We start from the raw sequence: 26186 nt of genomic DNA, 5'->3' as shown, positions 1-26186 counted from the left end.
TGTATGGCTGTGAGAGCTGGACTGCAAGGAAGGCTGAGCGCCGAAGAATCGATGCTTTCGAACTGTGGTGCTGGAGAAGACTCTTACGAGTCCCCTGGACTGCAAGGAGGGCAAATCAGTCCATCCTAAAGGAAATCAACCCTGAGTGCTCATTGGAAGGACAGATCCTGAAGCTGAAGCTCAACTATTTTGGCCACCTAATGCGAAGAGAAAACTCCCTGGAAAAGACCCTGATGCTGGGAAAGACTGAAGGCAAAAGGAGAAGGGGGCGGCAGAGGATGAGATGGCTAGATAGCAACATGGATGCAATGAATATGGACTTGAGCACGCTCCGGGAGAGAGCGCAGGACAGGGAGGCCTGGCGTGCTACGGTCCATGGGGTCACGAAGAGTCGGACACGACTGAACGACTGAACAACAACAGTTTGGGTGTTGGAAACAGGATGCAAGACTTTGATGGGCCTTCATACTTATCCAGCAGGGGTTTTTGAACAATTGCTTAAAATCAGCCCTCCAGCTCTGGAGGCAGTGTATCCAGAATGCTAGAGGTGGGGACAAACAAAAAACAGGCCAGGACACGCACACACGTTTCAATTATTATTGTCAACTGTTTAGACTCTTAAACAGTTGCAGGAGTCCTGAAGGGTGGTGGGCGAGACGGCATTTAAGATTAATAAAATGCTTTTTTTGTGAATAAAGGGAGTATTTTTCAACACGTACAGTGCCTGGTTCGCATAACGTCACCTTTTAGAAAATCGAACCAGTTTTTTTTTTTTTTAAAGACTGCTGAACGTCAAGCTCCAGGGGAAAAGCATTAACGAGAGTACGACGAGCGAGGCCACCTCCCAGTTGCGGCGAGCTCGGCTGCGACAACACGCGTGGCGGCGCGCGGGGGCGGGCCGAGGCTCGCGCGCTCCGCCCGCCGCGCCCGCGCAGCCCGGCGGCGAGCGAGCGAGAGCGCGCGCGCGCGGCCGGCATGGCGTGGCTGGCGCGGCGCGGGCGGCGGCTGCTCGGCGCGGCCGCCGCGCTCCTCGGGCAGCGCCCGGCGGGCAGGAGCTACGCCAAGAAGCCCGGTAAGCCGCGGGCCCCGGGGGGCGAGGGCCGCGGGGGCGCGTTCGCCCCCCAGCCGCGAGGGGCGGCGCGCCCCGCCAGCCGGCCTCCCCGCAGGCGCGGGCTGCGCGTGCGCTCGTGCCCGGCCGGCCCGGCCGCCCCCACGATGCGTCGGACTGCAGCCCCCATCATTCCCAGCCGGCCCGGCCATTCCCCAACCAGCCGCCCTCTGGGTGTCTTGGACTACAGCCCCCATCATTCCCAGCCGGCCTGGACATTCCCCAACCAGCTGCCCTCTGGGTGTGTTGGACTACAGCCCCCATCATTCCCAGCCGGCCCGGCCATTCCCCAACCAGCCGCCCTCTGGGTGTCTTGGACTGCAGCCCCCATCATTCCCAGCCGGCCCGGCCATTCCCCAACCAGCTGCCATCTGGGTGTCTTGGACTGCAGCCCCCATCATTCCCAGCCGGCCCGGCCATTCCCCAACCAGCTGCCCTCTGGGTGTGTTGGACTACAGCCCCCATCATTCCCAGCCGGCCCGGCCATTCCCCAACCAGCCGCCCTCTGGGTGTCTTGGACTACAGCCCCCATCATTCCCAGCCGGCCTGGACATTCCCCAACCAGCTGCCCTCTGGGTGTGTTGGACTGCAGCCCCCATCATTCCCAGCCGGCCCGGCCATTCCCCAACCAGCCGCCCTCTGGGTGTCTTGGACTACAGCCCCCATCATTCCCAGCCGGCCTGGACATTCCCCAACCAGCTGCCATCTGGGTGTGTTGGACTACAGCCCCCATCATTCCCAGCCGGCCCGGCCATTCCCCAACCAGCCGCCCTCTGGGTGTCTTGGACTACAGCCCCCATCATTCCCAGCCGGCCTGGACATTCCCCAACCAGCTGCCCTCTGGGTGTGTTGGACTGCAGCCCCCATCATTCCCAGCCGGCCTGGACATTCCCCAACCAGCTGCCCTCTGGGTGTCTTGGACTACAGCCCCCATCATTCCCAGCCGGCCCGGCCATTCCCCAACCAGCTGCCATCTGGGTGTCTTGGACTACAGCCCCCATCACTCCCAGCCGGCCCGGCCATTCCCCAACCAGCCGCCCCCTGTGTGTGTTGGACTGCAGCCCCCATCATTCCCAGCCGGCCCGGCCATTCCCCAACCAGCCGCCCCCTGGGTGTGTTGGACTGCAGCCCCCATCATTCCCAGCCGGCCTGGACATTCCCCAACCAGCTGCCCTCTGGGTGTGTTGGACTACAGCCCCCATCATTCCCAGCCGGCCCGGCCATTCCCCAACCAGCTGCCATCTGGGTGTCTTGGACTACAGCCCCCATCATTCCCAGCCGGCCCGGCCATTCCCCAACCAGCTGCCATCTGGGTGTCTTGGACTACAGCCCCCATCATTCCCAGCCGGCCCGGCCATTCCCCAACCAGCTGCCCTCTGGGTGTGTTGGACTGCAGCCCCCATCATTCCCAGCCGGCCCGGCCATTCCCCAACCAGCTGCCCTCTGGGTGTCTTGGACTACAGCCCCCATCATTCCCAGCCGGCCCGGCCATTCCCCAACCAGCTGCCCTCTGGGTGTCTTGGACTACAGCCCCCATCATTCCCAGCCGGCCCGGCCATTCCCCAACCAGCTGCCATCTGGGTGTCTTGGACTACAGCCCCCATCACTCCCAGCCGGCCCGGCCATTCCCCAACCAGCCGCCCCCTGTGTGTGTTGGACTGCAGCCCCCATCATTCCCAGCCGGCCCGGCCATTCCCCAACCAGCCGCCCCCTGGGTGTGTTGGACTGCAGCCCCCATCATTCCCAGCCGGCCTGGACATTCCCCAACCAGCTGCCCTCTGGGTGTGTTGGACTACAGCCCCCATCATTCCCAGCCGGCCCGGCCATTCCCCAACCAGCCGCCCTCTGGGTGTGTTGGACTGCAGCCCCCATCATTCCCAGCCGGCCCGGCCATTCCCCAACCAGCTGCCCTCTGGGTGTGTTGGACTACAGCCCCCATCATTCCCAGCCGGCCCGGCCATTCCCCAACCAGCTGCCATCTGGGTGTCTTGGACTACAGCCCCCATCACTCCCAGCCGGCCCGGCCATTCCCCAACCAGCCGCCCCCTGTGTGTGTTGGACTGCAGCCCCCATCATTCCCAGCCGGCCCGGCCATTCCCCAACCAGCCGCCCCCTGGGTGTGTTGGACTGCAGCCCCCATCATTCCCAGCCGGCCTGGACATTCCCCAACCAGCTGCCCTCTGGGTGTGTTGGACTACAGCCCCCATCATTCCCAGCCGGCCCGGCCATTCCCCAACCAGCTGCCATCTGGGTGTCTTGGACTACAGCCCCCATCATTCCCAGCCGGCCCGGCCATTCCCCAACCAGCTGCCATCTGGGTGTCTTGGACTACAGCCCCCATCATTCCCAGCCGGCCCGGCCATTCCCCAACCAGCCGCCCTCTGGGTGTGTGGGACTGCAGCCCCCATCATTCCCAGCCGGCCCGGCCATTCCCCAACCAGCTGCCATCTGGGTGTCTTGGACTACAGCCCCCATCACTCCCAGCCGGCCCGGCCATTCCCCAACCAGCCGCCCCCTGTGTGTGTTGGACTGCAGCCCCCATCATTCCCAGCCGGCCCGGCCATTCCCCAACCAGCCGCCCCCTGGGTGTGTTGGACTGCAGCCCCCATCATTCCCAGCCGGCCTGGACATTCCCCAACCAGCTGCCCTCTGGGTGTGTTGGACTACAGCCCCCATCATTCCCAGCCGGCCCGGCCATTCCCCAACCAGCTGCCATCTGGGTGTCTTGGACTACAGCCCCCATCATTCCCAGCCGGCCCGGCCATTCCCCAACCAGCTGCCATCTGGGTGTCTTGGACTACAGCCCCCATCATTCCCAGCCGGCCCGGCCATTCCCCAACCAGCTGCCCTCTGGGTGTGTTGGACTGCAGCCCCCATCATTCCCAGCCGGCCCGGCCATTCCCCAACCAGCTGCCCTCTGGGTGTCTTGGACTACAGCCCCCATCATTCCCAGCCGGCCCGGCCATTCCCCAACCAGCTGCCCTCTGGGTGTCTTGGACTACAGCCCCCATCATTCCCAGCCGGCCCGGCCATTCCCCAACCAGCTGCCATCTGGGTGTCTTGGACTACAGCCCCCATCACTCCCAGCCGGCCCGGCCATTCCCCAACCAGCCGCCCCCTGTGTGTGTTGGACTGCAGCCCCCATCATTCCCAGCCGGCCCGGCCATTCCCCAACCAGCCGCCCCCTGGGTGTGTTGGACTGCAGCCCCCATCATTCCCAGCCGGCCTGGACATTCCCCAACCAGCTGCCCTCTGGGTGTGTTGGACTACAGCCCCCATCATTCCCAGCCGGCCCGGCCATTCCCCAACCAGCCGCCCTCTGGGTGTGTTGGACTGCAGCCCCCATCATTCCCAGCCGGCCCGGCCATTCCCCAACCAGCTGCCCTCTGGGTGTGTTGGACTACAGCCCCCATCATTCCCAGCCGGCCCGGCCATTCCCCAACCAGCTGCCATCTGGGTGTCTTGGACTACAGCCCCCATCATTCCCAGCCGGCCCGGCCATTCCCCAACCAGCTGCCATCTGGGTGTCTTGGACTACAGCCCCCATCATTCCCAGCCGGCCCGGCCATTCCCCAACCAGCTGCCCTCTGGGTGTGTTGGACTGCAGCCCCCATCATTCCCAGCCGGCCCGGCCATTCCCCAACCAGCTGCCATCTGGGTGTCTTGGACTACAGCCCCCATCATTCCCAGCCGGCCCGGCCATTCCCCAACCACCTGCCATCTGGGTGTCTTGGACTACAGCCCCCATCACTCCCAGCCGGCCCGGCCATTCCCCAACCAGCTGCCATCTGGGTGTCTTGGACTACAGCCCCCATCATTCCCAGCCGGCCCGGCCATTCCCCAACCAGCTGCCATCTGGGTGTCTTGGACTACAGCCCCCATCACTCCCAGCCGGCCCGGCCATTCCCCAACCAGCCGCCCCCTGTGTGTGTTGGACTGCAGCCCCCATCATTCCCAGCCGGCCCGGCCATTCCCCAACCAGCCGCCCCCTGGGTGTGTTGGACTGCAGCCCCCATCATTCCCAGCCGGCCTGGACATTCCCCAACCAGCTGCCCTCTGGGTGTGTTGGACTACAGCCCCCATCATTCCCAGCCGGCCCGGCCATTCCCCAACCAGCTGCCATCTGGGTGTCTTGGACTACAGCCCCCATCATTCCCAGCCGGCCCGGCCATTCCCCAACCAGCTGCCATCTGGGTGTCTTGGACTACAGCCCCCATCATTCCCAGCCGGCCCGGCCATTCCCCAACCAGCCGCCCTCTGGGTGTGTTGGACTGCAGCCCCCATCATTCCCAGCCGGCCCGGCCATTCCCCAACCAGCTGCCATCTGGGTGTCTTGGACTACAGCCCCCATCACTCCCAGCCGGCCCGGCCATTCCCCAACCAGCCGCCCCCTGTGTGTGTTGGACTGCAGCCCCCATCATTCCCAGCCGGCCCGGCCATTCCCCAACCAGCCGCCCCCTGGGTGTGTTGGACTGCAGCCCCCATCATTCCCAGCCGGCCTGGACATTCCCCAACCAGCTGCCCTCTGGGTGTGTTGGACTACAGCCCCCATCATTCCCAGCCGGCCCGGCCATTCCCCAACCAGCTGCCATCTGGGTGTCTTGGACTACAGCCCCCATCATTCCCAGCCGGCCCGGCCATTCCCCAACCAGCTGCCATCTGGGTGTCTTGGACTACAGCCCCCATCATTCCCAGCCGGCCCGGCCATTCCCCAACCAGCTGCCCTCTGGGTGTGTTGGACTGCAGCCCCCATCATTCCCAGCCGGCCCGGCCATTCCCCAACCAGCTGCCCTCTGGGTGTCTTGGACTACAGCCCCCATCATTCCCAGCCGGCCCGGCCATTCCCCAACCAGCTGCCCTCTGGGTGTCTTGGACTACAGCCCCCATCATTCCCAGCCGGCCCGGCCATTCCCCAACCAGCTGCCATCTGGGTGTCTTGGACTACAGCCCCCATCACTCCCAGCCGGCCCGGCCATTCCCCAACCAGCCGCCCCCTGTGTGTGTTGGACTGCAGCCCCCATCATTCCCAGCCGGCCCGGCCATTCCCCAACCAGCCGCCCCCTGGGTGTGTTGGACTGCAGCCCCCATCATTCCCAGCCGGCCTGGACATTCCCCAACCAGCTGCCCTCTGGGTGTGTTGGACTACAGCCCCCATCATTCCCAGCCGGCCCGGCCATTCCCCAACCAGCCGCCCTCTGGGTGTGTTGGACTGCAGCCCCCATCATTCCCAGCCGGCCCGGCCATTCCCCAACCAGCTGCCCTCTGGGTGTGTTGGACTACAGCCCCCATCATTCCCAGCCGGCCCGGCCATTCCCCAACCAGCTGCCATCTGGGTGTCTTGGACTACAGCCCCCATCATTCCCAGCCGGCCCGGCCATTCCCCAACCAGCTGCCATCTGGGTGTCTTGGACTACAGCCCCCATCATTCCCAGCCGGCCCGGCCATTCCCCAACCAGCTGCCCTCTGGGTGTGTTGGACTGCAGCCCCCATCATTCCCAGCCGGCCCGGCCATTCCCCAACCAGCTGCCATCTGGGTGTCTTGGACTACAGCCCCCATCATTCCCAGCCGGCCCGGCCATTCCCCAACCAGCTGCCATCTGGGTGTCTTGGACTACAGCCCCCATCATTCCCAGCCGGCCCGGCCATTCCCCAACCAGCTGCCATCTGGGTGTCTTGGACTACAGCCCCCATCATTCCCAGCCGGCCCGGCCATTCCCCAACCAGCTGCCATCTGGGTGTCTTGGACTACAGCCCCCATCCCTCCCAGCCGGCCCGGCCATTCCCCAACCAGCTGCCATCTGGGTGTCTTGGACTACAGCCCCCATCACTCCCAGCCGGCCCGGCCATTCCCCAACCAGCCGCCCCCTGTGTGTGTTGGACTGCAGCCCCCATCATTCCCAGCCGGCCCGGCCATTCCCCAACCAGCCGCCCCCTGGGTGTGTTGGACTGCAGCCCCCATCATTCCCAGCCGGCCTGGACATTCCCCAACCAGCTGCCCTCTGGGTGTGTTGGACTACAGCCCCCATCATTCCCAGCCGTCCCGGCCATTCCCCAACCAGCTGCCATCTGGGTGTCTTGGACTACAGCCCCCATCATTCCCAGCCGGCCCGGCCATTCCCCAACCAGCTGCCATCTGGGTGTCTTGGACTACAGCCCCCATCATTCCCAGCCGGCCCGGCCATTCCCCAACCAGCTGCCCTCTGGGTGTGTTGGACTGCAGCCCCCATCATTCCCAGCCGGCCCGGCCATTCCCCAACCAGCTGCCATCTGGGTGTCTTGGACTACAGCCCCCATCATTCCCAGCCGGCCCGGCCATTCCCCAACCAGCTGCCATCTGGGTGTCTTGGACTGCAGCCCCCATCATTCCCAGCCGGCCCGGCCATTCCCCAACCAGCCGCCCTCTGGGTGTGTTGGACTGCAGCCCCCATCATTCCCAGCCGGCCCGGCCATTCCCCAACCAGCTGCCCTCTGGGTGTGTTGGACTACAGCCCCCATCATTCCCAGCCAGCCCAGCCATTCCCCAACCAGCCGCCCTCTGGGTGTGTTGGACTGCAGCCCCCATCATTCCCAGCCGGCCCGGCCATTCCCCAACCAGCCGCCCTCTGGGTGTGTTGGACTGCAGCCCCCATCATTCCCAGCCGGCCCGGCCATTCCCCAACCAGCCGCCCCCTGGGTGTGTTGGACTGCAGCCCCCATCATTCCCAGCCGGCCTGGACATTCCCCAACCAGCTGCCCTCTGGGTGTCTTGGACTACAGCCCCCATCATTCCCAGCCGGCCCGGCCATTCCCCAACCAGCCGCCCTCTGGGTGTGTTGGACTGCAGCCCCCATCATTCCCAGCCGGCCCGGCCATTCCCCAACCAGCTGCCCTCTGGGTGTGTTGGACTACAGCCCCCATCATTCCCAGATGGCCCGGCCATTCCCCAACCAGCCGCCCTCTGGGTGTGTTGGGCTAAAAGCCCCATCATTCTCAGCCAGCCTGGCCATTCCCCAACTTGGTGCCCCTGCAGATGTGTTGGACTACAGCTCTCATCAGCCTGGTGCCCTCCGGATGCGTTGGACTGCAACACCCATTATTTATTCATGACATTTCTGTCCCTCCTTTTTTCCTCCAAGGAGCCCAAGGCAACATACGTGATCACCCTCTTCCTCTCTGTATTATCCTCACAACAACCCTGTGAGGTAGGTTAGGCTGAGAGTCAGTGACTGGCCCACAGTCACCCAGTGAGCTCCATGGCTGATGGGGGACGGTAACCCGGGTCTCCCGGCTCCTAGTCCAATGCTCCAACCACAACACCACACTGGCCATTCCCCAATCTGGTGCTGTGCAGATGTGTTGGGCTGCTGCCCAGCATTTCTTTCCGTACCTCTGTAATCCAAAGATCTGCCCTGCCAGAATTGCCGGTGGCTCGGTGGGCCGAGCACCTGCGTGACATGCAGAAGGCTGCATGTTCAGTCCCCAGATGGACAGAGTGTCTCAGTATCAGGTAACTTCCGAAGTTCCCCACCACAAAGACTGGCAGATACACAAAGACTTTCGATCCTTGTCTCTTTTCCTTTTGGCCCAGACTGGGGTTGGGGGATCAGGACCCTTTGAACCCCAGAGAGTTGCCAAAGAAACTGTGGGAGTGTTACAAAAGAGTGGGCGCGGGAGGAGTTTTCTGCACAGGAGGTGGCTAGTCCTCATTGTTGTAACATCGGAAGTGGCCTTATATTGAGTCACACCATGAAATGGCCAGCCCAGAATTGTCTTCCCTTGACTTGCAGCCACTCTCCAGTCCCCCTAGCACAGGCGTTTTTCCCACATCCTGGTCTTTTTTGAACCAGAGATGCTGAGAAATTAAAACAGGCGCTGACGTTTGCCCCACTCCCCCCCCCCCAAAAAAAGGGAGTGCAGATGAATTCTATACTTTTTTCCCCTGCAGAATGCTGCCTCCACCCTCCCTATACAGCTGCTGATGATGTGGGTTTTCTGGAAGAATTCAAACTGGAAACATTTCCTTTGCAAAGGGAAATTTGCATTGGGAAATGTTTCATTTGCATCGGAAAATGTTCTTATGCTCTAGAGAGTGATCTAATTTGGCATGCTTATTTTATTTGTATTTAGTAAACAACACAACTTTAAAAAAAAAACCAACTCTCCTGTGTTAATTTCTGTTTCGTTAAACCTGACATATTTAATCTGAAATATATGAAGGGAGGAAATTACATCACACTTAATGTGACTTAAATGTTTTATGATGTAGACATTTTTTTAATAGGAATACTTGTACAGATTTAAAGACAACAGCATGTGCTTCCCTTACAGGGGCATGCTGGGAGTTGTAGGACTTTTTTCTGTCTAAACATGCATAGGATTGCACCGTAATACGTATGTACCTTTAAGATGCACCTTCAGTTTCTCTGTCACGACATATTTTATTTCAGTTCAAAACATTTCTGTATTTTAATATATGTATCTTCTCACAAACTGTCTAGGGATAATCACCTGACAAACATTAATTACAACTTTCTTTTTGACTTTCTTTTTTGAACAAATCACATTTCTAGTCCTTATGACTGCAAACTGCCAAGCTTGCCTAATATGGGATTTGCAACTGGCATACATCCGCTTTTTTACTTCTGAACTTATGAAATAGAACATTTTCCGCAGAAAAAGAACACCCTGGACAAATTTCCTCCACAAATCACAGGATGTCCCTCAGCTCAGAAGACAGCCCCCGCACCCACAAAACACACACACACACACGTGCCCTTTGCACATGCTCTGTTGTGGCTATAAACACGCAAGGGATTCAATGCTGGATCCTTTTTTTTTTTTGCAGTGATGAAGGCTAAAGGAAAAAACTTACCCAAAGATGCCCTCAAAGGCCCTGAGGTATGCAAGGACTCCGTGTTGCTCACCTCCCACGCCATGGGGGCAAACATCTTCAAGGAAGGCCCAGAAGTGGCACTGAAGCCGGACTCTGAATATCCTGAATGGTGAGTGGCATAATCATTCGCACCAGGCTTCATGAGAGGTAGAAAGGCCTAGTGGTTGGATACTGGGTTGGAGAGGCAAGGCTTCTGGGATTCCTTTGCTGCTCCAGTTATTATTGTTGTTGTTGTTGTTGTTATTTACTACATTTCTATACCGCCCAATAGCTGGAGCTCTCTGGGTGGTTTACAAAGATTAAAAACAGCAAAGATGGTAGTATGTATCCCACCATTCCACGCAAATGCAGGAAAGGGTGCAGGGTTTGATTTCGGGCGCCAAATTCAGCCATTTGTGAGTGCTGACTTTCTTTCTGAACGAGTCAAGTTTCTGGTCCTTATAATGGCAAAGAAAGATGTTAACATATATGAGCAGCACCTGGCAGAATCCCAGAATGGAGACTTTTTGGCTGAGGGATAAAAATACTTTTCAGGGCACAGTCCTACGCATGTTTAGACAGAAAAAAGGCCCTACAACTCCCAGAATTGTAGGGCTTGCTGGCTGGGGAATGCTGGCTGGGAATGCCGGGAGTTGTGGGACTTTTTTCTTTCAGGAGTTGTAGGACTTTTTTCTGTCAAAACATGCATAGGATTGCCCCCTAAATAAACAAATCAATACATCCTGGGTGTGCCTGCTCAGAAGTAAATCCTAGCCTCAGGCTGCAGTCCTGTGCACAACGGTGCATAAAGTCCATCGAACACAGCAGGGCTTGCGCACGACTAAACGTGCATAGCATTCCTGTAAGACCATCTAGTCCAACTGGTGCTCAATGCAGGAATCCAAGTCAAAGCATCCCTGTAGAATCATAGAATAGTAGGGTTGGAAGGGGTCTTTAAGACCATCTAGTCCAACCCCCATTGGCGAGTACCCAGCATAATGGTTAAATCCGGGTCTACTTGAATATGTAGGTTTCCCAAGACGCTTTGTGGCTGTCCCTATTTCTTTGTGGCTTTCTTTTTTGCCTTCTTTCTTTTCCCCCCTTCCAGGCTTTTCCAGATGTATCTTGGGCCCCCCAAGAAGTTGGAAGAACTAGATCCGGAGACCCGCGAATACTGGCGTCTGCTACGCAAGCTGAATGTCCAGCAACAGCACAAACTAGCCAAGGTCTGGGCGCTTTGATACAGGCAGCCGGGAGATGGACCGCAGACGCTTCTCGGAAACTGTGGATTGCTTCATTCCTATGATTATTCTTTTTCTCATGTAAAGATTGACCAATAAACACCCCTCAATTCTGCAGCTGGTTCTTAAATCTTTCCTTGTCTTAAATTCTAACAGATCTGCACCAGGCGCGGGCAGACTTCAAGCTTGAAAGAGTTACTTAAAGTGTAATCCTATGCATGTTTAGACAGAAAATGTCCTACAATTCCAAACATTCCCCAGCCAGCATGCTTGGAATTGTAGGATTTTTTCCTGTCTAAACATGCATAGGATTGTGGGACTTTTTCCTGTCTAAACATGCATAGGATTGCACCGTTAGTTTTTTACCACGGGTCAAGCTTCCATAATCCAGTGGATGGGGCGGATGAGCCCCACCCAGCCTTCTGCCACACCTCTGGGAAGGGGACGTGGGGGAGGCAAAGCCACCGCCCTCTTAATCCCCTTATTATCTCTGATCACAGGTTGGCGATAACAAGAGAATCCTCCCCCACTCCTCCTCCCCAAACTGCTGGTGGCCTCCAAGCCAGGGAAGGGGCTTGGAGAGGAGTCCATGCTTCTGTGCTCTGGAGTGGGGTTACAGGGTAGGGGTAGGTGCTGGCTGGAGTGGGGTCAGGCATGGGGTAGGAAGCAGCCAGGTAAGGAATGGAGGCTCAGAGAGGTGGAGCCATTTAACTTCCGCCTCTCATGAGCCATACACAGAGATGACCTGCATACACAAGAACAAAGGATCACCAAAAATATGCAGACTTTGAGATCTCCGGATCAAAGTTCTGTTTCATTAGCAAAAGCAGGCATCTCTGTTCTTTCTAACCAAGATCTTATTTTCTGTGAAAACTCTGCTTTTCATTTAGGTTTTAAAACCTAGGAGAGGAACCTTGAGCTGCGGGTCTTCTGTGGCCTGTGGCACTTCCCCACCTGTCCCATGGATTCCTTCAAGACCCACTGTGATCAGAAATTTCAAAGGGGGTTCCCTGGTACGCAACAACCCACTTCAATTTCGTTGCCTGCCCTTGTCTTGAAACGTTTAAAATTGCCACCTGTCTGCATGGAAGTTAATGGAATGCAAGGGGTCTGCACACAACGGAGTGCTGGATTTGGACTGGGAGGGCCAATTTCAGTAAGGGTATCTTGTAGGAAGGGATTTGGGGCTTGGAATCCCCTCCAGCTTATCTCCCACCTCTGCCCTAAAATATTGACACCGGACTACATTACAGGGTTGATGTACACCACTTCGCCTTAGGCAGACTCCCATGGAGGTATAACACTGCAGTACATTGCAGGGGTGTTGTAAAGCACTCTGCCTTAGCCAGAGTCCCAGGGAAATATAATAACACTGGACTAAGTTGCAGGGTTGTGGATTACGTTTCAGGGCTGTCGTAAGCCCCTCGTGGCTCTCCACCCCCTATCCTGCCCTATATAGCGATAACTGTGCTGCCATTGCCAGCATTTTAAAATATTTTTATTTGTTTAATAACATGAATTAACACTTGGATTAAAGAGAACAGGAGCTGTCCTGGCTGCCCAGTCGAACCTGTGCAAAACCCAAAATTCCTGGGTTTCTGCATTCATTTCTGTGGGCACTGATTTCACTTTTGACCCAGGGGAAGAAAGAAAATAAGGTTTATTCCTATGATGTTTTTGGCCAGAAATACCCCAAAACAACACCTGAAGGTAAATATCTGAAAGGTAAATACCGCTGCAGTTCTCTACCCACTTACTTGGGGGTAAGCTCCACTGGACTCAGTAGGGCTTACTCCTGAGTAGAGAATTGTGCAGTAAGGCTGCTACCCTAATCACACTTATTTGGGAGGAAGTTCCATTGAACTCAATGTGACTTCCTTACTTCTGAGTTAGACCTGTAGAGGTCTGTGCTGTAAGGCTGCAATCCTGCACCCACTCACCTGGGAGTCAACTCCACTGAACGCAATAGGGCTTACTCCTGAGTAGAGAATTGTAATGTAAGGCTACCATTCTATACCTACTTACCTGAGAATAAACTCCATTGAACTCTGAGTAGACATTAGTTTCTTGCAATCGTTCACTATAACACAGGAACAAAAATAAAGATTAAAAAATTATTAATAATAATAAAGATTTTTAAATATTGTTATTAATAGCAATCTATTTTTTAAAACCTTTTTTTTGTTCATGTGTTACAGTGAACGATTGCAAGAAACTAATGTCTACTCAGGAGTAAGCCCTATTGCGTTCAATGGAGCTTTCCCCCAGGCAAGTGGATATAGGATGGTGGCCTTACAGCACAGTCATTAATAATAATTAGTAGTAACACTAATATTTTCTAGGGAGCACAAAAGAATCCGTCGGTCTCGCCTTTCAACCGCGGATTTGTCACTCTACCCTTTTTTCCTATCTCTCGGCGCCCTTCTCCCACCCTCTGCAGCCCGCTCGCCTAGAAACAGGGCCAAGGGAACCATAGAGCCCGCCGCCGCCGCGTGTAGAGCGCCGCCGCGCTTGCCCGTGCCCACGGGCCGCCACGTTCGACCGGAAACCGGAAGTGGACGGCCTGAAGGCGGAAGCGCCGGCCCAGGTGGGGCGTGGCCCGATGAGGGGCGTGGCTTGCGGGAGGGAGATAATCAGGTGGTGAGAGGAGGAGGAGGGAGAGCAGGTAAGGAAAGAAAGGGGGGCTGTTTGGGGGAGGGGTAAAGGGTGGGGGGCATGAATATGGGGGAGGTTTGGGGGGCTTAAGCTTTGTGGGGGGTGAATGGGGGAGGGGAGGAAGGACCAAGAAAACAGTCCTTATGGGGGGGCATGAAAGATTTGGGGGCGTAAAGGGGGGTTGGGGGCGTAAAGATGGGGGAGCTCTTTGTGGAGAAGGTTCCCTGAGGGGAGGGGAGAAAAGTATTGCTGGGAGGGGGATAATAATAAATGTGGGGGAAGTTGGGGGGGCTGCCCTTGGTTTGTGCCTAGGGGAGCAGGTTGGGGGAGTGTGACCAAGAGAATGATCCTTATATATTGGAAATAGGTTGCCTTTTGGGCGGGGATATAAATGTGGGGGCAGTTTGGGAGGGGTTGTCACTTGGGGGCGGGGGGGACCTAGGAAAGGTACTGCGTGGGTACAAAATGATGGGGTACCTTTGGGTTAATCTTTATGGGGGGGCTTATGAGTGAGGTGAGGAGGGCCCAAGGAAATGGTTTATGTGTGGGAGGGTCCCAGGAAAGATTATGTTATTGGGGCGGACATATAAATATGGGCCTGATTTGATGGGGAAGCTTGTGACTGGGTGGGGGGGGGTATAGGGAGTCAAGGAAGGGTCCGTATGGGGTGGGGGAACCAGGAAAGATGCTTTTTGGGGTGTGTGGGTGTATAAATATGGGGGAATATTTTGGGGAGTAACTTTAGGGAGGGGCTTATGGCCAGGTGGATGAAGGAAGGACCCAAGAAGAGGCTGATTTGTGTGTGTGTGTGTAGGGGGGGGGGTTGTTACGAGAGGCTCAGAATGAAGAATGGTGGGAGAAGGCAAGGTGAAGGGGGTGGGAGGGGGAGTTCCATCATGGGGGGGGATCTTCCTAGAGGAGGAGGCAGATGTGGTTGGGGGGACCTGGTGAAAACAAGGGTGTGAGGCTCTTTGGAAAGGCTTCCTCTTGGGGAGGGGGAACAACCCAGGAAAGAGGGCTGTGTCTGATGGGGGTGGGCTCAGGATCCTCTTAGAGGAGCAGAACAATCTGGTTGGGGGTTTAAACTAATGGGGGTCAGGCTGGGGGGGGTGAGCAAGAGAGGTAATTTTGGACAGCCTTAGAGGAGGGTGGGGGGTGGTTCTCCAAGGCGGGGTACTTGGGAGGTGGGCTAGAAACCGAGAGGTGGGGTAGGCTTGGCACAAAAAAGGGGGGATCCCGGCAGGGAAGCAGGGTGTGAGCAGAGAAAACCTGATGGATATGCAAGAGGCAGGGAAGACGAGACATTAGATCGTGTTGGAATACATATATTGCGGGTGGGGGGGATATTCTATGTTTCGGGGGAACCAGTGGATGCAGGTATGGCGGGGGGGGATTTCTCCTTGGGGTGCCTGGATTTCAGAGAAGCCACCTTGATTGGGGGTGGGGGTTCTTATTGAAATGTGTGTTGGGGGGTTGTTGCATTGGAGTGGGTGTGGTATCTGCAGAACCGGTGCCGGTGTGCTCTGGGTTTTTTTTTCCCTTCCTCTTTTTCTGCATGCGTCTTGCATCGCCATCCTTTGCGGGGACCGCAGAGACAGTGCTGAATGTTCTGGAACCCCTGTTTGGATGGATGGGCTGTCCTTCCCCATTAACCGGGGGAGGGGGCATTAATTGAGAAAGAAGAAGATGATCCCCCACCCCCAAGAAAATACCCTCTGCCTCAAATAAGTCGGAGTTGTATTGCAAGCACACACAGATCATACACATAAATCTGCAATTCCATCATAATGGCTGATCAGACATTTCGGAAGGTTATACGACCCTGTGAATAGATTCAGCTGTTTTGTGGAAGTTGCGGGGGGGGGGGAGGGGAGCAATTAATTCAGTTAATTGCATTCCTGCCCCTTTCTGCAGTAGGATTACAGCAAAGCAAAGGGAGTCTCGGGAAGTATTTCTCAAGTCCTTTCCCCCATGGAAGCAGATTGGGAAGGGGCCTCACTGGGGAGAAAATAGATAGTGTGTGTGTGTCCAGGGGGGGGGGAGTTTTCTGAATCAAGATCACCTGGAGGGGTCAGAGGCATTTTTATTCAAAGCCGTTTCACTGGCACAAGATCTTTCATTATGACGATTTTTCTCTCTTCAAATGGCCGTAGAACAGCTGCCTTGGAAATTGTTGCTCGAGTTTTCATCCCGTTGAAAGAAATCAATCAAGCTAGTTTTAATTCATTGTCAGTTCGATGTGTAAAGCTCACCTTATACTGAGTCAGCCCAGAAGAGCGAACTCAAACAAGCATCAGTGTATGCCAAAGACATTTCTATTTAGACAAGTCTTCCCTGACTAGCCAGCAGTGGCTGTATTGGCATATTTTTTTCTTTTTTTAAATCAAGTTTCTAGCCCACAAGGCTGCAGAGATGGCACATTGATTTTGATCATTTTAATTCTATATTTTGATTTCTCCCCCCACCCTTCCATTCTATTGTTCACCGCTTGGGAATGTTATGGGATGTAGAGCAATATATAAATCTAGTAAAAGAAATCAATTATCCAGGATGAGATCCTTCTAACTGGAAGCTCCAGGGATCGAACCCGGGACCTTTTGCATGTCAAGTATGTACACTAATCCTTCCCTAAGATTAAATCTGCAAAAATTTGTATTTGATTAAAACTACGGCTTGCGGGGGGGGGGGGGGACATATCTTTGGCTGCTTCAAGATGGACAGGTCTTGCCACTACTCATCAAAAGAAAGCCCTCCTTAACAGTTTATTTTTGTGGTAAGGAAAAAAAGATGGAAGAAGCAATGGTGGAGGGAAAAGAAGTTCTCTGATTTTTTGTACCATTAAAATAGGCTTTTCCATTTAAAAAAAACACCTGTTAGTTTAATTTCTAGGGGCTGGGGCAGGGGGGACCCTTGCCCCTGAGTGCTGCTGAATTTGCCACAGTAACTGCAGAAAACTAGCTATTTTGCTTGAAAACAAGGCACCTGGTAGACTTTCAAGCACGTAATTCTGCTTTCAGGCAAATCCCATGCACCTTGTTTTCAAGTTAAATCAACAGTTTGGCAACTTTTGCGGTGGGAGGACACAAAGGCCGGGGGTGGGGGCACCGCATTTAATCAAATAATGGATTATGGTCAATAATCAGCAGGCTTTTGAGTTGGGCAGGAATAGGAGAAATGGTATCAGTAGTGGTTACACCTGCTATTTTGACCTATGAACAGTGTTGGTTGTTGTCTTTGAGTGCACAGCTGGACTTCCAAACGTAGCAGATGGGTTGACCTTTTAGTTGTTTATCAATCAAGTTTCTAGCCCGTAAGGCTGCAAAGATTGGCACGTGGTGCATGCAGGATACAGAATCCAGTGTTTGATGCAGAATGGTGCGCGCGCGTGTGTGTGTGTATATGTCTATATATGTCTTCCAGTGAGGAACATATATGCTAGGAGTGAGCAACTCCAGATGTTTTCTCCTTCAGCTCCCATGATCCCTTGCTATTGGCAATGCTGGCTAAGGCTGATGGGGCCCTTCAGATACTGTGGCCTGCAAGTTGCTCACCCCATATGTATGCCCTCCTTGTTAGAGTAGCATGGGCCAGACCCACCCAGGAGACACGGACGTTCCCACCATGATAACTCGATGGGACAAGGGCGCCATTTCATCACCAGCCCATTTTAGCTTGAAGCTCTTATGGCCAGTAACTAAGCTTTAGGAGGAGGGGAATATGGGGAGGGGGGGAACTGCAAAAGCTAGAAACCACCAAATGATTGGTGGTTGGTGGGAGGAGAAAGAGGGTGTGGCCAGGAAAAGGGATGTGGCCAGGAAAGGGGGTGTGGCCATCTAGGGCACGCCAGAGGGCCGGGCTCTGTAGCCCTGCGTTTGGGGAGAAATAGAAGCTATTGACAAACTGCTAATTGACCGATGCAATGAATATGAACTTGAGCACGCTCCGGGAGAGAGCGGAGGACGGGAAGGCCTGGCGTGCTATGGTCCATGGGGTCAGGAAGAGTCGGACACGACTTAACGACTGAACAACAACAACAAATTTATTTAGATATCTATTTATTAATTAATAAAAAGCATACACACACAATGCAGAAATCCATGATTAATATGGCAGGGGCAGGGGAGGGGGACTCAGTGTAAATCGTAATCAGCACAATAATACAAATAAATGTAACATCTAAGACCAATACCATATGAAAACACAAAATCCTCTGGGTGCCTCCTCCGAGGGATGCTCGGAGGGCGGCAACAAGGGAGAGGATCTTCTCAGTGGTGGCCCCCCAGTTGTGGAACGATCTCCCTGACGAGGCCCACCTGGCACCAGCATTGTTATCTTTTTGGTATCTTTCACCGTTCTCTTCTCCCGGGCACTCGGCAGCATATGATGAGTTTTTAATCGGGTCCTGAATTTGTCTAATGGTTGATTGTTCACAATTGTTCTCGATATACGTTGTGTGTGCTGTCTGTTTATACGTTTTTCTATAAACGGTTTTAGACTATATATAATGTATTTTGATGGCTTTTAATTTTTGTCACCCGCCCGAGCACTTGAGCTATGGGGTGGTATAGAAGTGTAATAAATATTAATAATTAATAATAATAACAGCACTTTCACAGCCTAGAATAAACACTGCAAAAACAGCCCACAACTATCGAGCTGTAACTCATCTCCAAATGCCTGGGAAAATAAGTATGTCTGTACCTGGTGCTGAAAAGATGACAGTGTGGGTGCCAGATGGATGTCCTTGATCCATGTCATATACTCATATGGAATTTCCATTCCTTTGTGGATCAGGTCCTGTCTCTCTCCAAGCCAGTTGGAACGTATCTCTAACCCCCCACGCTTCTGTCCCGGTCTCTTCTCGTTCCAGTGCCCCTCGGCACCTGTTTCCAAGCAATGACCTCAAAGGCTAAGAAGCGGGGAGTGCTCCCCACACGCCCCGAGCCCCCCAACACGGAACAGATTCTCGAGGACGTCCAGCGCGCCCAACCCAACGACCCTGTCTTTGTCCTCCTAGCCGAGCCCAGCGAAGGTAACAGGATCTTGGATTCTTTTCGTCCTTGTGCCATCTGGTATTGTGGAGCAAAAGCAAAGAGAGGAAGGAATTCCCCAGGCTAGTTATTTGGTGCCGTGTTTAGAAGGATGTTCAAAATTTATTAATATTCTAAAGAAGACTTGCATAATAAAACAAACAAACACACACTGAGTTTCGGTATAGTTGTTAGGCTTTTAAATGACGTTGTTTTCACCTTTTGTGGTTTTTCATGTTCCTTTTTTGGGGTGTTGCAAGTTTTATTGTTTCAAATTGCTGTTCACCGCTGTGATGGCTTTTCAGCAAGTAAAGGCGCAGCCCTAGGCATGTTTAGATTGAAAAAAAAACTACATCTCCCAGCATGTTTATTAGTATAATATTAGTATTTATCAATAAAACGTCATCACTGTGGAAGAGGATGGGTCCTCTCCCCTCAAGGGCTTCCAGTCAATGTCATTCGCCTTTGTGTTGCATTTCCGAAGCACTTCACTGGCTGTTATCTCAGAAATCCTTCACAACAGCCCTGTAAGGTAGGCCGGCCTTGCAGATGGTAAGCGGAGACTGTGATAGAGTGGTTGGCGTACAAAACCACCTAGCGAGCTGAGAATTGAATCCAGAATTCCCCAGCCTGTGTGCTGGGCTGCTGTGTTGTCCTTGGAGAATGTAAAGATTCTATCCTTGAAGGCTGCCTAAAAACAATTTAAAATAAATCTGTGTGCAATCCTATGCATGTTTAGACAGAAAAAAAGTCCTACAACTCCCAGCATTCTCCAGTTAGCCATGCTGCCTAGAGCATGCTGGGAGTTGTAGGACTTTTTTCCTGTCTAAACATGCATAGGATTGCACCCTGGGACAGTATATAAATATTAATAATAAAATACATAATAAATAATATTCCATCAAGACCTAAAAAAAAAAAAAGGTAACATGAAAGGCATATCCGATATATGATTCAAAAGCTAGAGAAACAAACCACACTGAGGTTTTGAAAGCCTTCTTACAATATTCAAGAAACGGGATCCAGTATATCATAACACCTTTTTATTTTGTTCTGGTTTAGCCACAAGAGCAAATTCCTTCTTTTTTTTTTTTTCTATCTACTTCAGAACATCAGAAGAGCCCTGCTGGATCAGACCAAGGGCCCATTTAGTCCAGCATTGTGTTCACACAGTGGCCAACCGGCTGTCGACCAGGAACCCACAAGCAGGGCATGAGCTCAACAGCACCCACCCACCCATGTTCCCCAGCAACTGGAGCACATAGGCTCACTGCCTATGATGCTGGAGGTAGCCCATAGCCATCTAGTAGCCATTGATAGATACTTATTCGTTGCAGCTGTAGTATGCGGCCACCATTTTTAGCATATGTAATTCTTGCTGCTCTAACTATTTAAGACAGGAGTGTTGAACCGCTTTCAGTCCGGGGGCCAAATTGGAGAAGTTCTTGGGGGCCGCATGCCAGTGGTGGGTGTGTCTGAAGGCAAAATGGAGTGGGGCCAAAAAACAATCATTTTTTGGCAGTGAGCTCTTATTTCCAGTAAACTAAGCAGTAGGGGAGGCATTTTAAGCTTTCAGAATGGGGAAAAAACAGCACAAAGGCCGGAAACCACCATCGGAAGAAAGGGGGTGGGGCCAGAGGGAGGGTCTGGGGGTCCCAGGCAGGCCAGATATGAGAGTGTTTTATCTCTCCCCACCCTTGTCTTTCTGTCTGTCCTCAGATCTGCCTACTCCAGCCAAAAACGAAGACCCTGAAGCCAAGCGGGAACGCCTCTACCGGCTGACCCAGTCCTATGTGGAGATGAACCACCGCCTTCAAAAGGCCTGCAGCCTGCTCAAGGAGAAGTGCGAGGAGCTCAAGCTAGCCGGCGCAACCCTGGAGCAGGGCATCCTGGAGATGAAGCAGAGGGCCTTGTGAGACACTCGTGGGGAGATGCCTGCCGCCAGCCAGGAAAGCCAGGCGAACCAAACATAGAGGAGTTGGCAAGCCAGCCCCCCTCTTGCAGGATTGTGCCATGCTTGAGCTAGAAAAAAGACTCACTGCCGCGATGTGATTTCAGCATGTGTAAGCTACTCATCTTGAACACCATCTATGTTTTCGGTTCTGTGAACATGTGCCAAAGCCAGCTGCCCACTGCAAACCTCTCGAAGGCCGAAACCTCCTTGCTGTGCTCACCTTGAAATGCCTGATAGTGTGGTTAGGCTTGTCCCTTGTCCCCACCCCCCTCCCCCATTTGCGAGATTCACCGCGTGGATCCGTCACGCCTTCTTTTGCTTTCTTCGTACAGACTGATGATATCTCTGTTGGGGAATCCGACAGGTGCTTTTCCTGGAGTTCACGTATCTAGGCAGGCTGGGACAAGTGGGCTTGGAGGGGGCGTGGGGGGGGATAGCCGCCATTGGCCTTGCGGTTGCTTGCCATGACCACTCCGTCATTCCGTTACGATTTCTCCCTCTGGTACTGCCCGGACGATGACCCCATTGCCACCTCCATCTGCCAGCTCCTGACAGAGCAAGGCTTCCGGGGCTATGTGGAACATCAGGACCATGTGGCGGGGCGGCCAGTCGTGGCCTCGGTGAACGAGATCATCCAGGCAAGCCGGGTCGCCATCGTCCTCTTGACCACCCGCTCGATGGCTGACCTGTGGTGCCAGCGCATCGTGGAGTGGAACCTTGTCCACGCGATCCACCAAGAGGGAACGAAGGTCATCCCGGTTTACGTGGATGTCAAACCAGAGCAGATGCCGCCGGCGCTGAGGCACCTGACCGGACTCGAATACCGCGGGACCTTCTTTAGGCAGAGGCTGCTCGCCAGCTTGCAAAAGGCCAAGCTGCCCGCAAGGACCCCTTCCAGCCTGACCGGTGCTAAAGGCAGAGTTGGCTTCTAATGGACTTGAGAAGTGGATCGGGGCAGTGGTGGCGGTTCGGTTGTTGCATTTCAACCATCACCAGAATCGCATCGGGTTCATTTGGTGTTTGACATAGGCCCCATAGTGACGTGGGTGGTGACTGTGAATGGATCCCAGTAGATTTGTGCCTAGAACTGGTGTGTGAGAAGGTCTTTAAGTGCAACAAAGTTTTCGGTGTTCTGGGGGGAGACTGGAAGGGGAAGGGGTGTCATTTGTTCTTTATCTGGTTGGGAAGGGGGTTGGTGTAGAGAGAGAAAAGCCAGGTCCCAAGACTGCCGAATGTCACGTTCGATTTAATTTAAGGAGCTCTTATTAAAAAGCAATTTTTGGATGACTCTTGATTGAGTGGGCTGCCTCCCTTTCGAGCTCCGTGGGCATACCTCGCTTTTTAGGGGACGTGTGCAAGTGGGACCCTCCCTCTGGAAATGACCACTGTATAGATGCATGCATCCTATCTACTTATAACAAACTCATTCTACGGGTCTGGATTCTTCTCTTGCCTAAGAAACACCTCCAAATATAAGAGAGGGAGCTATTAGCAGACTCAGGGGAACCCCAAGCTTTGTGGAAGTCTCCCCCACACACTTCCCCCTGCAAAAAAAAAAAAAACTTTAGGAAAAAAAACCCTCCTCCAAAAACAGCTCAGGGAGGGATGAGCATTCTCAGTGGCCGTGGAAAGGTGGGTGAGGGCTGAGAGGGGAGGAAACTGTAAAATGAATAGTGGGGGACGGAGTGGAATATTCTGGAAGAGGGCATGGCCAGCTGGAACCCAGGGAGATGGAATGGAGTATTCTGGAAGAAGGCATGGCCAGCTGAAGCCCAGAGGGGATGGAATGAAATGGGAGTATTCTGGAAGAGGGCATGGATGGATGGAACCTGGGGGGGGGGTGTGGAATGGAATGGAATATTCTGGAAGAGGGCATGGCCAGCTGGAACCCAGGGTGAATGGAATGAAGTATTCTGGAAGAGGGTATGGCTGGCTGGAACCCAGGGGAATGGAATGGAATGGAGTTTTCTGGAGGAGGGCATGGCCGGCTGGAACTCAGGGAGGTGGAATGGAGTATTCTGGAAGAAGGCATGGCTGGCTGGAGCCCAGAGGGGGATGGAATGAATTGGGAGTGTTCTGGAAGAGGGCATGGATGGATGGAACCTGGGGGTGTGGAATGGAGTGGAGTATTTTGGAAGAGGGCATGGCCAGCTGGAACCCAGGGGTGAATGGAATGGAGTTTTCTGGAAGAGGGCATGGAACCCAGGGAGTGGAATGGAGTATTCTGGAAGAAGGCATGGCTGGCTGGAGCCCAGGGGTGAATGGAATGAAGTATTCTGGAAGAGGGTATGGCTGGCTGGAACCCAGGGGAATGGAATGGAGTTTTCTGGGAGAGAGCATGGCCAGCTGGAACCCAGAGGGGGATGGAATAAATTGTGAGTATTCTGGAAGAGGGCATGGATGGATGGAATCTGGGGGGCGGGGTGGAGTGGAATGGAGTATTCTGGAAGAAGGCATGACCAGCTGGAACCCAGGGGTGAAAGGATTGAAGTATTCTGGAAGAGGGTATGGCCAGCTGGAACCCAGGGGTGAATGGAATGAAGTATTCTGGAAGAGGGTATGGCCAGCTGGAACCCAGGGGTGAATGGAATGAAGTATTCTGGAGGAGGGTATGGCCGGATGGAACCCAGGGGAATGGAATGGAGTATTCTGGAAGAAGGCATGGCCGGCTGGAGCCCAGAGGAGGATGGAATGAATTGGGGGTATTCTGGAAGAGGGCATGGCTGGCTGAAATCCTGAACAAGACCCACTCTACACTGCAAGATCTTGTTGCAGGTTGTGTTGCATCTGATGAAAGTGGGCTCTAGTCCACCAAATCTCCTGCAGCAGTCTGTGTGTTGAAAAAATGTTCAAATTTAAATACAAATTATTTATTTTTTTAAAAAAATCTAAAAGACAACACAGAAGGAAAAGAGACTGGGGTGGGGGGAGGAAAACTCAGGCACCCATTCTTAGTCACAAAGCCCGCATGGGAGTTTTTTTCTGTCAGAGAAAGGTGAAACAAGCATGTTGGGACTGTTCCTTCTCCCAGTCCCTTGGCATGATGTTCTTGGAACGGCACCTCCTAGTGGCCCTTCGCTTGGTGAGGGAAGCCAGAGTTTGTCTCCCTTTGGTGGTGAAGTGCCAGAGCAAATAATGAAACAATGGCATGGCATTAAAATAAACTGGGAGGAAAAACATCCCAAATTCATATAAGAAGCCTTGTCATAATGATGCAGAGCAATACCGGCAGTAGGAGGAATTGCATCCGAATGACTTAACAGCTACCAAACTATTTGCCCCTGACCGAGAGCAGCCCTCCAAGGATTCATGCAGAGGGAAGGGTTTTTTTCCTCAATACACTGACCCCTTTTAACTGGAGGTGCCAGGAGCCCAGGACTCAAACTCAGAGTTTTCTGTGTGCAAAGCAGGCGCTCTGCCCCTGAGCTTCTATAGTGCCTTCACTTGATCACCATGATAATTGCGGGATTCCCTAACCGAACGCTCATCAGTGTTACAGCTGCTCAGAGCACATCCACAGGCTGGTATGGAAATGGCGTTTTTGTATTGTGTATATGTGTGTGTGCACGTGTGTTTGCTGTTGTGCTGGCTCCTTGGGGGTGGTGGGGTGGGCTTGGGCGAGACACCCTCAGTAGGCCCCCTCTATTCATGACTTGACCTTCTCACGGCCATTATCACCAGCTGATATTGCTCCTTGTTTGTTTGTTTATTTATTTATTACATTTCTGTACCACCCAAGAGCTGAAGCTCTTGCAAACTGGCAAGCAGAGAACCAGGGAGCAAGCAGAACCTAGAATCCCCTACTTCTTCTCACCACTGCTGTTGTCTGGGCCAGAGCGAGAGGCAAGTGTACAAGCAGGTTGCACTGGGGACGTGTGTCCTGCTCTAGATGGAGTCTTGGCTTGCGAGCCAAGGCAGCGAGCGATGCAAGAGAAGCGTCCATTTGGCGAGCAAATGGTCAAGCACACAGATTTCAGCCCGAGGAGGCTCAGGCTCAGGCAAGAGTGGTCAAAGTCCAGGCAGGAGTCAGACCTCAGGCAGGCCGGCAACGCTCAGGGAACAGCAGGAGCGGTCAAGGGAACAGGCAAGAGGTCAGACGCTGTAAACCGGTCCGGTACGTTACTCGGCTCAGAAGCAGGGTCAAGGGACGCTCCGGGGTCGGTAGCACGGAGCATCCGTCGCAAGGCCAGGCGCAGGAGGCGAGGTAGCAGGCCCTGGGAGGAGCAGAGGCGCTTCCCGCAGCCCCCCAATTCTCCGCGAGAGGTGATCTAGCTAAACCCCACCCAGTGCTCAGCTGCTTCCTGCTCGGTTCCTAGAGAGGTGGAGAGCCTGGCTTTGGAGGCAGAGGAAGATGCTGAGAAGAGGCTGGTCAGATGTCCTCCTCAGGACGAGGGCCTGACTCATGAGGAGTCCTCTTCAGTAAGCGAGCGCGCGCCTTCGCCTGGCAACTACCCTATCATGGACCTTAAGGCACCGGCGTTCTCAGCATCTTCCTCTGCCTCCAAAGCCAGGCTCTCCACCTCTCTAGAACGCAGATTCAAGGGCAGCCCCCCTGCAGGTCCTGGACAGTCCTGGCTAGGGCCAGGGTCTCCTGTGGGGCCAACTGGCTCCTGATAGTTTTGGCTCTTCTGAGGACAACTCCGGTGGCAGCATGACACCTGGGACCATGACAAAGAGGAGCAACTCCAGGGGGCTCTTGCCAGTAGGCCCCTGCTGGGATGTAGGCCCTCGGGAGGTGCCCAACCATGTCGACTCTTGGCACTGGCCTTGCTCGTAGCAGCAGAGCAGACCAGCAGGTAGTTGTGTAGGTTTTTGTTCAAAACAAACCAAAACCTTGAGCCCATTAAATTTTGCACCCCATCAAACCTGGGCCATGTGCAGTAATTGCAGAAGTGAGGGTATCTCTGAACATGTACAGAACGTATCCCTCCGTACTGGGGACCACAGCCAGGCTGAGATTAGGAGGCCTGCAAGCCACAGAAGCCAACATCGAGGCTTGCCTGTGCTTCAGAACGTCTTCGTTTGTCTTCCGGCCATTTCAAGTGCTCTATTGGACTTAGAACATAGGGTTGGGATGTGATAGGATATCAGTTCACCTTAGTATGCCACGCATCACCTGTAAATCAGGAATGGGGAACCCTTTCCAGTCTGGGGAAGGTCTTGGGGGCTACATTTCATGTGTTGGCAGGGACAAAGGTAGATTGGGCCAGGTTAAGCCTGCTCAGAATTAAGCAGGACAAGCCTTCTGCGTGCCTACACAGAAGCAAGCAGGACTGAATCACTTGGCAGCCCCCTCTCCCTGCTCAGAAGTAAGCAGGACAAGGATTCTTTCCCAACCCTGCTTAAA

General features: G+C 53.9%; 3 protein-coding genes across 4 annotated transcripts; all 3 read left to right on the top strand.

Moving 5' to 3' along the window:
- The first annotated feature begins 944 nt into the window (after nucleotides 1-944).
- On the top strand, nucleotides 945-11347 carry MRPL54 (mitochondrial ribosomal protein L54). Its single transcript, XM_084825863.1, has 3 exons — nucleotides 945-1072; nucleotides 9933-10089; nucleotides 11068-11347. The coding sequence occupies exons 1-3, from the start codon at nucleotides 976-978 to the stop codon at nucleotides 11198-11200; spliced, it is 387 nt and encodes a 128-aa protein (XP_084681989.1). The 5' UTR covers nucleotides 945-975; the 3' UTR covers nucleotides 11201-11347.
- A 2433-nt stretch (nucleotides 11348-13780) lies between these two features.
- On the top strand, nucleotides 13781-22433 carry CZH19orf25 (chromosome Z C19orf25 homolog). 2 transcript variants are annotated; one of them, XM_084825865.1, is made up of 3 exons: nucleotides 13781-13865; nucleotides 18726-18887; nucleotides 20605-22433. In XM_084825865.1, the coding sequence occupies exons 2-3, from the start codon at nucleotides 18752-18754 to the stop codon at nucleotides 20799-20801; spliced, it is 333 nt and encodes a 110-aa protein (XP_084681991.1). In that variant the 5' UTR covers nucleotides 13781-13865; nucleotides 18726-18751; the 3' UTR covers nucleotides 20802-22433. The 2 variants fall into 2 exon arrangements, with proteins under 2 accessions (XP_084681991.1, XP_084681992.1); XM_084825866.1 differs by lacking the exons at nucleotides 13781-13865; nucleotides 18726-18887 and adding an exon at nucleotides 20014-20173.
- LOC146333738 (uncharacterized) lies at nucleotides 21304-22433 on the top strand. Its single transcript, XM_084825862.1, has one exon. It carries the CDS (start codon nucleotides 21304-21306, stop codon nucleotides 21769-21771), a length of 468 nt encoding a protein of 155 aa, XP_084681988.1. The 3' UTR covers nucleotides 21772-22433.
- Nucleotides 22434-26186: the final 3753 nt, after the last annotated feature.

Source organism: Heloderma suspectum, chromosome Z (genome assembly GCF_057233095.1).
Source record: "Heloderma suspectum isolate Gila_16-S chromosome Z, 16-S_ref, whole genome shotgun sequence".
Classification (NCBI taxonomy): Eukaryota; Metazoa; Chordata; class Lepidosauria; order Squamata; family Helodermatidae; genus Heloderma; species Heloderma suspectum.
The sequence above is the reverse complement of the archived record's forward strand: the minus strand, read 5'-3'. Positions and strand labels throughout refer to the sequence as shown.

Excerpts from the sequence above, each read along its gene's own strand:
- MRPL54 (XM_084825863.1), top strand. The coding sequence starts at position 976 with ATGGCGTGGCTGGCGCGGCGCGGGCGGCGGCTGCTCGGCGCGGCCGCC. Across the intron at positions 1,073-9,932 it reads GAGCTACGCCAAGAAGCCCG|TGATGAAGGCTAAAGGAAAA; the intron begins GTAAGCCGCGGG and ends TTTTTTTTGCAG. Across the intron at positions 10,090-11,067 it reads GACTCTGAATATCCTGAATG|GCTTTTCCAGATGTATCTTG; the intron begins GTGAGTGGCATA and ends CCCCCCTTCCAG.
- CZH19orf25 (XM_084825865.1), top strand. The coding sequence starts at position 18,752 with ATGACCTCAAAGGCTAAGAAGCGGGGAGTGCTCCCCACACGCCCCGAG. Across the intron at positions 18,888-20,604 it reads CCTAGCCGAGCCCAGCGAAG|ATCTGCCTACTCCAGCCAAA; the intron begins GTAACAGGATCT and ends GTCTGTCCTCAG.
- LOC146333738 (XM_084825862.1), top strand. The coding sequence starts at position 21,304 with ATGACCACTCCGTCATTCCGTTACGATTTCTCCCTCTGGTACTGCCCG.